This window comes from Ciconia boyciana, chromosome 26 (assembly GCF_034638445.1).
Source record: "Ciconia boyciana chromosome 26, ASM3463844v1, whole genome shotgun sequence".
NCBI classification, from domain to species: domain Eukaryota; kingdom Metazoa; phylum Chordata; class Aves; order Ciconiiformes; family Ciconiidae; genus Ciconia; species Ciconia boyciana.
Genome location: NC_132959.1, coordinates 234,522 through 251,119, shown reverse-complemented (window position 1 = coordinate 251,119; position 16,598 = coordinate 234,522). Strand labels below are relative to the sequence as shown.

The 16,598-nt window shown below is 39.3% G+C and overlaps 1 protein-coding gene across 2 annotated transcripts in view; it reads right to left on the bottom strand.

The window, feature by feature from the left end:
- The window catches only part of ASH1L (ASH1 like histone lysine methyltransferase), a 63,263-nt gene that overhangs the window by 14,636 nt on the left and 32,029 nt on the right, over positions 1 to 16,598 (bottom strand). For both annotated transcript variants that reach the window (XM_072846995.1, XM_072846996.1), the window contains exons 6-16: positions 15,859 to 16,038; positions 9,077 to 9,171; positions 6,287 to 6,360; positions 4,673 to 4,718; positions 4,337 to 4,445; positions 3,762 to 3,968; positions 2,595 to 2,741; positions 1,495 to 1,603; positions 1,140 to 1,301; positions 848 to 942; positions 436 to 593 (exon numbers count right to left, since the gene is read on the bottom strand). In XM_072846995.1, the coding sequence (XP_072703096.1) occupies positions 436 to 593; positions 848 to 942; positions 1,140 to 1,301; positions 1,495 to 1,603; positions 2,595 to 2,741; positions 3,762 to 3,968; positions 4,337 to 4,445; positions 4,673 to 4,718; positions 6,287 to 6,360; positions 9,077 to 9,171; positions 15,859 to 16,038 (1,382 nt within the window). The remainder of the gene's footprint in view (positions 1 to 435; positions 594 to 847; positions 943 to 1,139; positions 1,302 to 1,494; positions 1,604 to 2,594; positions 2,742 to 3,761; positions 3,969 to 4,336; positions 4,446 to 4,672; positions 4,719 to 6,286; positions 6,361 to 9,076; positions 9,172 to 15,858; positions 16,039 to 16,598) is intronic.

Genomic DNA, 16,598 nt, shown 5'->3' with positions numbered 1-16,598 from the left:
GATAAACAACTCTTGATGAAATGTAAGACATGACAACTTCTACCAGGACTTGAGAGACAGCAGGGCTGCCGGAGGAACACAAACGAATCCAGCAACCACACAAATGGTTTATATAGTACAAACTTCTCATTCTTAAGAAAATAGCATTAAGTGTTTCAAAGGAAATTGCAGAATCCCATAATGCAAAAAACCATACACTGAAACAGTGAAAGAGCTTCTGTCTTACCCTGTGATGTAAAAATAAGGGCACACACGTACAAACACATACATAGGTATTGTTATCTGTATAGCATTCCCTGTATATGTATTACAAAAGGTATATGGATCTTGTAGTAACTCTACATTTGATTTATACACAGAGCTTACTTAAACTCTTCACGGGCATGTCATATAGGTTCTCAAAGCAGCAACCCGAGGAACCTGTGTTGGCCTCACCAGATTTAATGTTGCCGTCATCCCGACAGATTCCATTCCAGCGGTTGTACAGCGACGTGGTATGGATATTGTCACTGACATGCTTCACTTCCTCTTGTTTTTGTCGAATCTTTTCCCAGTTTCGTACCAAAAATACATGGTGTTTTAGCACAAAATTCCTACAGAAATTAGAGAAGCATTCAAGAATCATGTTCTTACTGTAAAAGTAATTCCTTAATGTATGGAAAAAGACAGATATTCGGAGGTACACTTCTGATGTCAGTGGAGAGGAATTCCACCCTAGGTGGTTAAAGGAGAACTAAGAACTGCTTACTCAGACATTTCACAATGCCCTATCTTACAGAAAAAAATAATTTCAACATTTGCACAGCACTCCATTTCTGAGGAAAAACCCACTGAAATCATTCCTTACCTTTCTCTGTTAGACATGGGCTTCATCTGAAGCTGTGGTGTCAGCCTTGTTGGTGCGTTCACACTTTCACTGGGTTCCTCTGGGATGTGGCCCCTCTGGAAAAGAGATCATTCTGATAGACAGGAAAAACTGTGCCAAGAACTTAGAAAAGCATTAAAAGTAGCTGCTGAGACAGAACCTGTAGTATTTCTCTGAAGTTTAAAATATACAAATACACAGTTTTTCAGTCTGATGGCACAAACTGATTTCCTATTAACCTTTATCCGTGAAAAAATCTGTCTTTACTACTTACTCTCTTCTTTAGTTTGTGCTTTGACTTCCTTTTCTCTTTCGACCGTCCAGGCCTTCTGTGGGTGCTCACAGGCTGATTGCTTTTGCTTGAAAGTCCATTCATTCGCTGACTTTTACCCCCAATTATTCCCCTGCATTTGTCAAAACCACATTTGCAGAGTTGCTTTGGGGGGGGGGGGGGGGAGAAGAAGAGAAATTATTTTAAATAAAACCCAAAACATTTAGATTATCTCTCAATATTATAAAGAACCTGTTCTGTCAAGTACAACACAATAAGTTTTGTTAATCGACCTTCAGCTTTGCAGAACTGTTTGTCCTCGGTGAGTTTTTTCAAGGTCTTGCACTGTGATCCTTACCTGTTTTTCAACATTAAATGAATGAAAATTGTAGTCGTAAGTCAATTCAGTACCAGCAGGCATGTCTTTAAGTGCATACAATCCAATCCGATAAACACCATTAACAGACCTGCAGGGAAAATATAATAAAATATTCCAAATAATTAAAAAGAAAATTGTCCACATAGTGGAAGTGTTAGAGACAGGAAGCAACACTTCTGCTGTGCCCTGGATTATGCCTGTTCTTCATTTGAACTGTTCTCTTGTTTATCTCTTACAATAAACTCTGAAAGCCAAAAAAGTGAATACCGTATTTACAAAGAGTAGGAAGTCGTGCTTCAAATAGAGAAGCTGCAAACTATATTGGCTATCACGGCAGATCTACTTATCAACCGCCAAGATTCAGGCGCTCACCCTGAATCAAAAGCTTATACCGAACATCATACCTCATTTCACAAAATGCACTAAAATTAATGGCCTCTCCAATTCTTTTACTTAGTTTTTGTTTTGGATTTTAAAATTTTAAATTTGATTACTATTGCTTAAATCCACTAGAATTATCTGAGAATCACAAGCTACTCTGCTGTACTGCCACCACAGCTGATTCCTATTACGACCATCTGCTATTTCACTGTAAGTTATTCATTGTACACTTCTCAGAAGTGCTTCCTACTAGTCTGGCACTGGATTTCTTCTGATAACATAGTACTGATATGACACAGGGTGTGCTGAAGTCAGACTACTTCCCTGTTTGCCTGTTTTAAAAAAAAATATTTGAATTGCCAGAAGGGAAGAATATATACACTTAGATTATTTTTACGGCATTACCTTAGGCTTCAAAATTTGTAGCAGGTTAACAGTATGACAAACAACAACGTTGGATTTGCCTTGCCAGAAAACTTAGATCCTGTCTCCAAAATGTCCAATGCTTGAAAACATTACATTACTTCTCTTGTGCAATGCAAGGATGATAGTAAATATTATTTACATTGTTCAGCTTGATTCCCCTCCCTAGAGAGGAATCAGGATTTTTTAGATCAGATTCTCTTAGATAATCTGGTTATCTATATCTTAGTCACTGGTATACCAGTCTTCCAGTAAAGAGAATATATTTTTCTTACCATTTCTGCATCTCACAGTTAGGATTACAGCTGTGGTTGATAAAACGAGCTTCATTGCCCATACGATAACTATCTATCACCATTCCACTGTCTAAATTCAGGCAGTAATGATCACTGTGATTATGGTACTGTTCAATCATCCGGTTCCTAGGAAGCAACACAGGAAAGTTATTTGTGATTCTGCTTGTTGCTGCAAAGCAAACAGGGATAACATAGTAATAGCGCATTCAAGAATTCTGAGAGAGGGTTTTGAAGAAAAAGCAATTATAATCTTTTGTATTTTATAGAACCGTACACCTAGAGACGGAGGAAAACCATTATTATACCTATTTTTATAAGTCAAGGCCATTGACAGAGCTTGGATTAGAATTTAGAAATTTGCTCTTCTGGAATGCTCCCTTTTGGGTTCTGCAGATTATTTGTATACATTTCATGTTGATAACCTGTGTATGGAAGAGAAAATGCAAGTATACATTCTTTGGTGTGTATATGTATGCACGTGTACAACAATCAGCCTCTCCCTTTCAGTATCTGGGACTGGACACAATTTCTGGAATTACATCCATGGATTACAGCTACCTCTTTTTAGCAAGAGAGCACCAGTAACAAGAGTCAGTTGTGTTAGCAGTTATCTCTGTATGAGAAGATTGCATTTATCTTCTGATGGAGCTCTACGAGTAGCAAGTATGTCCCTCCAATCTCAGTTATCCTATGATGCTATGTAGTTAACAAGACTACAATTTCTTTCTTTCATTGGTTATTAATGCTCCCACTTGTTCTTTTTTCTTCATACCTATCTGCAAAAGTTCATTTCCCTTCCTGCCCCATTCTGCCCCTCAATTCTATCTTGCACAGTTCAAATCCTGCACAGTGCTCATAATGATATCAAATTCACATTCACTTGTGGCATTTGGCATTTACAGAGCAGATGTGGCAGATGATGCATTCCAAATACTAATCATTCCTCTCTATTTGACTGAGAAAAACTTGGTTGATCAAAAAAGCTGAATTCTAAGCCTTCCTTCTGGTGGCTGTGACCAGAAAAGCATTCTTTTTTTCCCCTTATTCTCCGCTTCATTTCTGTCTAAGGATTTCCCAGCAATGATAATAGACGCTAAAGTCATTTATTGAGCCTTCCATGCTAAAGCAGCAAATAAATATTTCTACCTGAATTCTTGCTCACTAACAACTTCTCCCAGATATTCAATGATAAACTGTCCTGCTTTCAGGGGTTCTTTGGTACGAATACCCCATCCTTTCTCCTCAGCCCGGAACCTTTCCAGGCACTGCACCCATTCATGCCTCTGTATCCGCTGATTACAACACTGTTCACCACAAGGGCAGGTGTTTGGTGAACACTCCGCAAAGATCATCCTAAAATAAAACACAAAGAAGTTAAAGGAAGGTGAATAGCATACTTTTAGATCTATCATACAAGGAAAAAAAAAATCCACTGTTAAACAACAGTTATTAAAGAACTAAAATGCTTCTTGTTTTCAAGGTGTAATTCACACAAAGATTCACAGCCTGGCTCTCACTGCTATTCAAAGAGCAAAATGGAGCTTTTCATGGGATCCTCCTCTGAAGAAAGAGGTGCGGGAGCATACCTGCAGCAGAAAGTTACCCTGTATGCTCTGTAACAATACTTCTATTACTGGCGTTGCATTCAGCACAACTCTGTTCTTACGATATTATTAGTTGATTGAACTTCTCTTATCATAGTCAGTCAAACTATTTCTAACCTGTTAAGACAGTCCTCCACACAGCCCTTTCCGGTGTCATCATCTGGTTTCTTACAATTGCAGGTAGTGGCCTCATAGCCAGAAAGAGGCTTGACATCCACATAGACATCTGGAGAAAAAAAAACAAAACAAAAACAAAAAACCAAACCCAAACAGGGAAGAGAATTCTTTCCAGGTGAAAAAATAAAACTATTTATCTACAGTATTTTCATCCCAATTACATAAAGCAAAAAAAGGTGGAAGTGTCTTTGGTAGGATGAAGAGCATGACAGAAAGGAGGGGTATCATGAGAAAATTCCACAGTTAACACATTTTAGTAAGGAGATTTTTACTTACTAGAACGGATTTTTTTATAAAGTGGGACATCTGGCTTTTTATACAACTAAAAGGAAGAGAAAGAAAATTTTAATACATCGCATAAGTGCATCTGTTATTCAAAAGAATCAGGGAAATTATGTTCTGTACATAAGTAACAGTTTCATAATCATTACTAGAAAATATGTCTGCATTCTCTTCTTTAGGCTCAGACTACATTAGCAAATAGATCAAAAAAAGTACCTGAATAAGTAGAACTTAGGCTTAATGAGTTAGCTGAGCAGTTTTTCTAACATATTGCTTATTCTTCCCATACTATCTGAACAGAGCAATATGGATAACAGATACCATGAGGACAGACTATTCTGAACAATGCTGTGCCTTTCAATACTGAAAAGAAGAATAATTATTTAAATCTACTTTGGAGAAAGCATCTTTGGTGGAAGTACCATGTGCCGACACTTAAAAAAGGCGAAAAAGAAAAATTAAGGTGCTTATCAAAACTGTGACTACAGGTAGGAGCCAAGAGAAATGCAGATTCATCTTCTAATTAGAGGAACTTCCTCTGCAGATGGAGATGACTGGAGGGAAAAGGGAAGCTTAGATCACATTTCATAACTTCATATATATTCCATCTTTTCAAACAAGCTTTAAGGAATAATTTCAAATTATTACATATTTCACACACATTGACTGCATTAATAGCCTTCCCTCAGTAACATATGTGGCAGATAGGCACTGTAAAAACTATACAACCACTGTACAAACAAAACTACTCTGTAAGGGTTCTCAATATTCTAGGTCGATACAGAAAATGTTGAGGAAATAGATCACATACATTTATTATTTATGTAATATTGAATAGATAAGATAGGTAGATGTAAGTAATCTTCAATACATGGCAAGACACTGTCCTCGGCTGAAATGTCAACAATGATCATTACTTTAAGATTAGATTTTGGTGGTATTACAAAGAGCAGTTGGAGCCACAACCACCTGGGAATTTCTCTTGCTCATTTACATGCTTAAGTTACATGTCTGAGAGCGCTTTCTTGCAGTAGAGCTGGGGACAGATTTACCCTCCAGCCTTAAATCCTGTGTTAAATCACTTGGTGGAAACTTCTCAGGGAAAAAAATATTCCTATTTTTAGGTTTGCACATATTTAAAGCTCTTTAAAAAGAATGCGACTGTTAAACAGTTTCTCTTCTTTCCTCAGTATGAAAATGTCAGCTTGCAAGTGAAAAATAAATTCCACTCTGCTGGGATTGATCCAAGAAAAATAAGGCCTGAAATTTCTCAGTGCTGTTGGCAGTACATCTGAATTCTCCTGAGGCGTGTCTAAAACAAGATCATTGCAGAAAGCAGGCACACTACCAAAATAAAAGTCTGCAGCAAAATTAATGACTTTTTTCAGTAGAAACCCATAGGATTGCTATTTTGCAAGAGATGGAATACTGGAAATTATTCACATTAAATACATATGCAAATCCTTTTTTTCCTCATATAGTGGCAGCAACGAGAATGTTCATCAATATACAGGATATATAAACACAGCTTTCATGTAAGAATCCTGCTATTTTCTTTCTAAGACTTCTGACCATAATCTTGGCAACCAGTAACTTTTTATCTTGTACCTGATTGTGTTTCCACTGCCAGAGGATGTCGTAAGGCAGCTGGAAGTCAATTCTCTTTTGTCTGAGATACTTTCCTGAAACAAAAAGGTTTGTAAGTCACACACACTCATATTCACATATCCCCAAGAGGAAAAAGGGCTGCTCCCGGGCACGCCGCCAAATTCTGACAGGGCCTCTCGATGTCTGAAAGTCAAAAAGGCAGAAGAGCAGAATCCTCCCAGAACATTTTGTCTGCTAGTGGCAAGCACAGGGAAGAGCCCTCCACGACACTGCCTTTTGCATTCTACTCTGCTGTCGTAGTCAGGTTAAACCTTTATCGACAGCGAGGAAAGCTGCTGTCTTACATACGGGATGCCTGGCGAGGTAGGTGGCAGAGGGGAGCTGCCTTCTGCCTGGGTGACTGAGCATTACGGATGCCATTGAACTCCAACAGTCACAGTTAAACTCTTGAAAGCAGTGCCAGGAACCCTGCAGGTGTCCACCGGGGAGGGCTCACTGAACGTCAGCTACCGAAGGGACAACAAATAACTGACAAAACCAAATACAACTCTGTGCCTTACAGTAAACACCAGTAACTTCTGTGTCAAAATCTGGAAGTTGACACTTTCTCCTGAGCTCTTCTGCGTACACATGAATACAACAATTTAGCACAGAGAACAAATATGCATTAAAAAAAATCTGCATGCACAATTCATGCAAGATGGTAAATCACAATATTGTACTCAAAGAAACCGAATTAGTTTTGAAAATAGTATCCAAGCCTGTTCCTACAACCTTTACCAAAAGAGACTTAAGAACGAATTCAGACTTGGCAAACACATTCCTAAATGTTTCCGGAAGACTTCAAGATTATCTGTATTTTCAGCAGTAACTGAAACTCATTTTAGACAGGAGTTACTACTTTAATTGTAGATTTTGCCTCTATTCTAAAATTTACTGTCACCCCTAACCTCTTCCCAAAAGAAGGAAACTGGCCCATTACAGACTTTGTTAACCTAAGACCTGAGGTCTGACACAAGTGCTAAGTTAGTTCTAGCCGAGATTAAAATGTTCTCTTATCATTTTGTCCGAATACTGTGTCACAAAATTGCAGCGAGAGGAGTGACTAAGGAGGAGGTGTCAGTCCCATGTCTGATTTTCCCAGCTCTTCTAAATGTTAACAAGTGCTTTTACAGTCCTCCAGTAATAGTCTGTGGTTTCATGTAAATTCACATGCATGCCCTCACCACTGGAAAATAAAAATTGTAATGTTTTCCTTACAATTTACTCCTAAATTACTTTTCATTTTCAATGCTTTATTCATCCATAGCAGGTTCCAGGAAAGAGCTAAATCTGCCGGGAATTCGCTTTCACTTCTATGACCTCAGTGGGCAAAACAAAAGGCTCTTTCAGGTGCCCTGGCACTGTGCCTGGAGCGCATGGAAGGTCCCTCCAGCCCTCGTCAAGTGGGCACTAGTGCAGTCATCTGGCAGAGTCCTAAACCTTGTAACTCTGCTCTGCAGTTAAACCACTCTCCAGCTACCTGACACAGAGTAATTGAAGCAGCTTTATCATCAGTGCAGGAGCTTGTTTGTGTCTGCTAGCACAAACAAACGTGGGGTCGGGGCCTCGTGAAGAGAAAAGAGAACAGGATTGTGGCACTGCAAAGTGAACCTGAGCATCCCAACAGATGGTTCCGTCGTGCAACAGTTATATGACCCAATTCAAAAAGGAATTGAGAAAGGTCACGTTTTTGAGAATTTAAATTAACACCTTCAGTTCTGAAACCTGTTTTGCAGTTACTGATTCACACAGATCTGTCAAACTCTTCGCCTGCTATTACCTCTCTGTGAAAGTAAAAGTTGTGCATGGAGCAAAAAAGTTCAGTTAAAGACGACAAACCAATTACGTGTTTGCATCTGATGGGACAAATATTCCTACTGAACAATGTGGAATTTCCCAAACTCTCTTTGCATGACAGTACTTGAAGTAAGAAATCATGGAATTTTAAAAGCTGAAACAATTACCTGAAAAATAAATCAATCTTGTTTTGTCCTGGGAAATGACATGAGCTGCAAAAATGTTAGTCTGGGAGTTCATGGCCATCCCCTCCAGGCAGTCCAGTCCAGTGGTCTGGACTTGCGAACAGCACCCTGGAACTCCATGAGCTCTAAATGCTCATGCTAGCCTTAGGTTATGGCTTCTTTCTGCAGAAGGCAAAGAGAAGCCCTAAACCTCATTTCTGTTCTACCTGAGACCTCAAAACAGGGATGAAATAAAAACTTATACAATAGCCAAGTTTTTCATCCTTCCTCACTTTTACCTATGCTTAAAGACAGACATCATTAAGTGCATGGGGACATGAGGGAATTTATTATTGCATGCTTAGTTTTTGAGATTTAACGAATGGTCATAATTGTCTCTGCCTATCCTACTGTAATATTCGTTTGAAAAGGAGACTACCATACTCCGTTTAAGCAAAAGTGTTATGGCAGTTAAAGCAGGTTTTAAACTAGACTGGTAACTTTCTTACGGTAAACAAAAAATGAGAACAAAGGTCATGTAGCAAAAAAGAAAAAAAAGCCTCTCCTGAGTAAAACTTTAGCACTGAAGAACACAGAGAGATGAGTGTGACCTTTGGCAAAGTTCATATGCTGAAAGACATGAGTAACCTGGCAAAGCAATAAAATTAAAAAAAAAAAAAAAAAAAGGAGGGAGGCAGAGAGATTGTGAAGTCCAAACAGACTACTTCCATGTCACCTAAGTGCGATATTTGTTTCCCAACAACTACAACACACATGAAATACCCACCAACGTGAATAGGGGCTGGAAACAATCCATGCTCATGCTCTCCAGGAGTGTACTCGAGCTTTTCTTTCTTTAATTGTATGAGACGGCTCTTTGGACTGTCAATGACAGGGACAAAAAAAAAAAATCAGAATGAGGAACACCTGTCATTTGCAAAAACCACATTTTCTGTTTTAATTAAGGCATGAATGTCTAGAACATCAGGCAAGAGAATAATAATAGAAGTGGCCAAAAAAATTCATTTCCAGGTTGCTTGCCAAATACACTTATCACATCCATTTCAAAACTTGTGATTTGATTTTTCTCCGTAACTACTATTCAGGCAACACCTAATGGGACACCATCAACTTTACATTCCTAGTATGTGATATGTAAGTAATAACTAAGACTACAAAAATAAAAGAAGATCAACAAATCATATCTGATGTTGCTTGCTTAGGTATTTGACATGTTATACACGTATAGTGTCTGCTTTCCTAATTTGCTAAGAGCAAACGTTTACATGCTACTCCTTTAGAAGGCTGTTCATCAAGAAAGGCAGGAAAAGAACAGAAATTGGGATTAAAAAGGCAAGGAGACACTCCCTTTACAGAAGGAAAAAATAGGAATACGAAATAAGAATGGTTGTATGGGTCAGGCAGATGTGAAACCACCTAGGTCAGTACCCTGTCTTTTATAAACATCTCCTTTTGGCTACTGACAAAGTATGGAGAGAAAAAACTGATGTGGTTATATTTAGTACTGCAGCCCTGCAACATTCAGAAGAGACTTCTAAATGTTAAATATACCAAAGATTAAAATTATATTGAAGCCTATTAAAGTTTACTGAAGTTTTTAAAGGGGTTTATTTTAATAACTGGACATACAACTGAAAGCTGACTCAATAAAAACGTGATATCGTTTAACTAGTGAATGGAAATGCAAGTTAAAAACAAATTCTGAGATACAGATATCAACAACTGAAAAGAATTACTGAAGGACAGAAACAGAACCGATGGATTGCAATAATTTGTGGTTCACATACTCTTCTAACACTTTCTGGATTTCTGGTACTTATTTCACAAGTGTAACAAGTTACTAAATTTTAGTGAAATAAAAGCTAAGGCATACTGCTCAAACGAGGGCTCTGATGAGCTAAAGGCTGCATATACTCTTCATTAAACAACTCTCCTTTTAATCGAGTTATATGGCAAGGCTCTAGCTATTATGATACACTTGCATTTAACTTAATGTATATAGGTGGACACATAGCTCTCCTAATCAAAAAGCAGTAACATTCTCTCAAACAATAAAGGTTATGGTTTTTAAATAATATGACCCTCTGTTTACTAATGGCAGGAATTAATTTCATTTGCTTTGGCAAACAGACAGCTCTTTTGCCCACCAGGCAAAAATGATATTCTAGAGAGGATTAAAAAAAACCCAACCCATAATGCCCCCCAAAAAGCAACCCAAGCCCCACCTCATGTCTTCTATCCTTTCAAGTTGTGCTGCACTGAATCGCTAAGACTTGCAAAGAAAGGCCATAAAATAACTACTTACAAGACCTGTAAAGCAAGTTCTTATCAAGAGGAAAAGGAAAGGTATTTTGAAAAGGCAAAGTGTGAACCTCCATTTCCAAGAGGCAAGCAAATTCTTAAACCAAGGGCAAAGAAAAAATGAAAAACATTCAATAGAAAGGTGACTTAATTCAAGCCAAATGTGCACCCTTTAACGCCCATGTATTCAGTGTAAAGGAAGCCAACAGAAAAATAAATTATGGTAAATAAACGGCAAGGAGGAAACCAGTGTGGAAAGGAAATGCAGAAGGCAATTATCTAAAAACACAAAATATAACATGCATTTCTTCAGGCACTGCAGACACACCTGTCTTAGACCTAGTCACAAAGAACACTGGGGAAAGCACCTACTCTGCTTTCCTTCCAAACACAGCAATGAAGTACTGTTAGAGGCATGTAAAAAATTGTTATGACAAATCAGTAAGCTGAACAAAGGCCATCAATACTTCAGGGACTTCAGAGGGAAAGGCTGAGACGTCAAAATAAAGCATAATTATTCACGAAAAAAGGGAATATACTAAAATAATCAAGTATAAACAACACACACAGTTTTATAAACATAAATACCATGCCAGAAAAGCCTCATGAATTAAAAAAGGCCTCTCTACACTATCAAGAAAAGGTCTGTATTAACAGACCCACATATTCCCACTAGGAAGATAATGAGCTATTTTAGGCTGGGGTTTCTGGCAGGCAATAAAGGTTCTGGTTTTGGGTTTAGCTACTATCTTTACAAGCAGACCCCTCCCTTTCACTTTGCTGAGGCATGCTGATAACCTCGCAGAAGCTTAAATTTGGAGTCAGGGCCCCAAGTGCCACCAACACACCTTTATGACCCCGACCAGCCTCACGGGAGGCTTCCACCCACACCCTCTGCCCATGGGCCCCACGCTCCATCGACACTCAGCCCTAGACATCCAGTCCCTGCCCGGACTGCCTTGTGAGTGCACCCCTCTCCAGCTCAGCCACAGCCACGGGAGCTGTGGGTCTGGTGCCTGAGCCATGCACTGGCTTCCTGGCTTGACCCTGGCCCTGGCTGGCAATCCTGGACTGTGTCTGACCCCAGTTACCATCACTAGACCTGATCCTGACCTGCAGGTAAGACTTCCTCCCCACTTAACCTTGGCCTGCCTCATCACCACCAACTGGTCTGGCAATCCGGACTCTTGGCTGACGCTGGGTACCATTGTCTGGTCTGTCTGACTTGCCTCACTCGAGGCTGTGGGATTGACAAGTTTCCTTTGCTACTGCTTGGATCACATTCTGTTCATTTTTTAACTAAGCTGAAATGCTTACTAGCTAGATACACCTTGCTACAGATGGCACAGGTTGCAGGAATTCCCAGGACTAAACTGACTGTCCTCGCAGTCTCCTAGGATCAGCCGACTCTGTGCTGCTATCAAGGACAAGTACCTGCTCATTTTGATACCATGTTCTTTAAGGTGTTTCCCTCGATAAGCAGATATGGTGATTGTTGCAGTTGAAAAGCAAAAGATCTCTCCAGAAAGCCAGGATCATCCCCTCCCTTTTTCAAGCAAGCCAGTTAGAATAGGGTGAGACCTCACCATAATCACAGAGAAATGATCCCTTCTAATATTTCAGGTTAGCATACTTTCAACAGTAAGCTGGAGGAGTACATTTCTGATCACTTGACAGACTGAAACATAAGCCTGGCTAGAGAAGAAATGCTTCCCCTCTCTATAATCCACTGCCTAAAGTTGTTTGGTTCAGTTTCTGTGGGGACAAATTTAAAATACCCATTCTGTATATGGTCCACTTACAAACAATAGACTAACCTGACCTCTCTTTGCAAGCTCCCAACAACACAGCAATGGCAAAGTGATTTTTTTGCTGAAGATGAGAACATTTTGTACCCTTCTGCAAAGGCTGAATGTCAGGCTTAGTCTCAAAATGTCAATCTAAAGTCTCAAGCAAATTAAGAATGGAACAAAGACCAGAACCACAGTCTTCTTTCCCATACCTCTATTTCTCTCCATCCCTCTCCGTCCTTTCTTTCTGATATGGTGTTCCATTTCTGTTCCCCCTCTCCAGTTTCTAGTGTCTTCTCCCTACACTCTGACCATGTTGGCTGGGATTAGTTCTCTGTGGAATGTGCAATTACATCTTTGAGGCGTGGAGCCCAATTTTCTCTCTGAGACCATAGTTTGACAAACATTTTAAGTCGGTATAATCTGGCTTTGATGCTCCCCACCTTCTGCTGGCATAACTGTTGGTATGACTGCAAGGTTAACTGCACCAGGAAACCTACTGTGGAATGCTGGATTTCATCTGAATCACTATCCCAGCCTGGTTCAGTTGTCCTGCTCATCTGGGACAAAGGGATGGGACAAAGGAAGAGACAGCACAGGGATAGGAAGAAGCCACAAAGGTGAGGAGAAAGTAAAACTGATTCTTTTAGTGCAATATTAGCTTATGCCAACTTAAAGCATTTGCTGAACTGCCATCTTAGACCATCATTTTAATTCAGCTGGCTGATTTTTCAATAGGTTTGCTTCTAAAATGTTCAATTACCTACTCTGAGTCACCCTGCAGCTCCACAAACTCTAACATCAGCAAAATGGAGGCACTGTAGGAGCAACATGCCTATCACGTGGAAACACCACATCCCAGAAGAGCAACAGGCCTGCACTAAACTACACCGTGCAACCATAGTCTTTGATCAGCTATGGATACCTCACGATGGGTGAGATGCAATTCAGTGTTGATCACAGCAAATACCATAGATTACAGTTTTGCAATGCGGACTCATATTTGTTATTACTGATAAAAATCATATATAATATAAAAATATTATATTTCCCTAAACAATATTGATTGACATTTTGATTAATCAATGATTTACTAATTATTATTAAATTTATTCGGTGAACTAGACTTTACAGTCCTCTAGGAAAGCCACTGCTGGGTAAATAGATAATGACTCCTGTACAACACCTCCCTTTGTGCAACCACACACTGCAGCAAAAGATCTGTGTAATTCTTCCAGTGGGAGCTGAGCATTCTGGAAAACTCCTGTGGAGGTTAACGTCAGATCAGCTAATGCTGTCTACAAAACTGCATTCGGAAATTGAGGCAGAACTGAGACTGACTCCAGAAACCATTCCTTTCATTCTTAGTTCGTTTGCAAGGAATCAAAGTCTAAGCTTTCTTCACTGTGTTTTAATAAAGTTTCTAGATCAAGGTGAGTTGGAGCGAAATCCTGTTGAAGCAAGTTGTACAAGACAAGTGGTGCAGAGAAATAATGCAGACTTTTCTCTTTTAACAGCAGACTAAAACTGGCAATGACATGACAAACATTTTCCGTGCTGCTGTTTAGCAGTCGGATATGACTGATCTAGACAGAGGCTCTAAATTGTAACAGTAAACCTCAGTAAAACTTCCACTACTTCTAATGGCCTTTAGGAATTATTTAAGAAAGATTCAATACAGTAGGAAAATAGTTTTTAAGGCAGTGTCTGCAACTGAACACTGCAAACAGAAATCCAGAAAGACAGTGAGTACAACACCTGTTAATAGAGAACGCAGAACTGTTTTAATGGAGACAGTGATAACACTTAACTGTACCATCACTAGAGGGTGCCGTACGATTACAGAGCTGCACTTTTGTTCTCAACTCAGATGTTTTCATACTCATACAGCAGGAAGTTACACAAATAATAGGGTAACAAAGTGAACTTCTGCTCTCCTCTTGCACTGACATATGTCTGATTCTGTCCTTGCCCAGCTATGCATTTCCATGCTTTGTTTCAGTACCAGTGTTCAAACAACCATGCAGAGAGGTAGTTCAGATTGCGCAGGCAGCATTTGCTTCCTTGGTATGGTAAAGTTTCCTCAGTGTTTTTAAGCAGCTCATCACAAACATCAGTATCAGTGCAAGGGAAGAACTCTGTATGTGGAGCAACAGGCAAAGAGGAAGACCAAATGAGACCGCCTTAAGCTTCCAGGGAATGGCAACACAAAATATGATGGGAGAGGGAAGGTTTAAGCAGAGCTCAGCTTCCTCATGGCCTTCTCCAGGGTGGTGAACTTGATTCCATCATCATCCACAATACCTAAAAACCTTGACTTTCTGTATTCAGACAATTTTTCAAATGACATGTTTGCTTACTGTCTATGACACAAAGGTCCACCCTTGGCTGACTAGGCCTGACAACGTAACTAACATTTTAAAATGAAGAAAAAGAGAAGACTCTCTCAGGTCTCCTCCTAAGGCAGCAGACCTAATTTTTATGACAGAATATTTGAATGTTGCATGATTGTGTATACCAGTGACAGAACATCCAAATCCTAAAAATTTTAGCACATCTGCTTTCAAACTATCAGAAACATAAGCAGACTCACTTTGATCAGACCTATATCTTTGTTTCTTCCTTAGAGTCTTGATCCTTTCACTGATGCCTTTGTTCTACTACGGAAGGAGAAGACACCAGGAGCAGCTGATAAACTATACTAGCAGTCTCCCAGGGGCCTCTGTAACATTTTTAAGTGGTCTACAACATAATGAGAAGGTGCCCAGTTTTCTCTTTTTAATGTGTCAGATCATGTTATAAGAGAAGTGCAAATTCTTGACTTCAACACATTTGTTCAAATGGCTGTAGAAAACATGTAACTACAAATGGAAGCAGAAGTGGGCTGGTTATCAGAAACGGGAGATGCCCACTTTCTAATGGACACTAGGTTTTTCACTGGTTGTGAAAAAAATAAAAGAATGCTGGATTTTTACTGTAAACATCTCATAGAAAGTGAAGGAGATGAACCTCACTTCACTGTGAAATGAACAGGGTGCATATCTGAAATTCTTTCACACAAAAGATGACCAGTTGCTGTCATTCAGTCAATAAAAATAGAAAACTAATGGTCCCTTTTATGTAGACGCTGTACTCGGTACCTGAACACCTCAAGCTCTCCCAGCACTTTTACTGCTGTGATCGTTAAGATTGTCAAATGAAGCTCTCTTACCTTCTTCAAGGTCGATACTCAGAAACACTTTCAGATTGGTGGAGGCTGCTTTCTGACTGGGGTTACATTTTAAATCTTCAGTGGGTCAGATTCTGATAATTATCATGCATGTAATTTTTCACAGGCTTGAATTAAGTTGATGGTTTTATTTCAGCTACTCATTAGTAGCAGCTCTTTAGGCTCTAGCTGAAAGGAGACAGTTTCCACTGGAATATCAGACAGCAGCTTTTCGCTAGTATTACTTACTCTGTTGTTTTGTACACATCAGAGTAGAGCCCTGCCTTCTGATACTTCTTCTTCGGGGGTCGAGGCGCTTTTTTCTCACGCTGGGCTAGAGAAGGCAAAGGCTGTTCAGTGTTTTCAGATTCATGCGGTTTCCCAAGGGCATCATGTGGACTGGGAGGCTCAGCTACTGTCTCAGAAAAACTGGAAGAAAAAGTAGAGATTAAAGATTATCTTGCCATATTTCTTACCATAAAGATTATCTTGCAATATTTCATTATTCCTCTCTATAATCTGGTCAGTAGAAAAAGGAAGTCCATGTTTCTGAATTACTAGATGTCTCAGCTATTTAAAAACATGCAATGCAATGATCACGATCAAGTGGTGGTTAAGCATAATCATAAGAAATGTACAATCTTTTAATAGTAATGTTATTATTAATTATTAAAAAAAATGTTGTTTGTACTGCTAATGTTTATCATTGGAGCATCAGTTGAGTAATTTAGAAGGTGGCTTATGCTATCTGCTTTTGTAGTCTAAAAAATAGTATGTGGTAAACCATTTCTTAGCCTTCAGGAGAGCCATACAATACACCCTTTGAACATGTGGTTCCAGCAACATTCTGTGACTCTAAACACCTATATGGCAGTATTCATTGCTGAAACACAAATGGATGGTTATTTTTCAGAATTATTCTGAAAACACACGAAGGAAGACTTCTGGAAGAGTTTGGGGATTAGCGTGTGAAGATTAGACCAGAGATA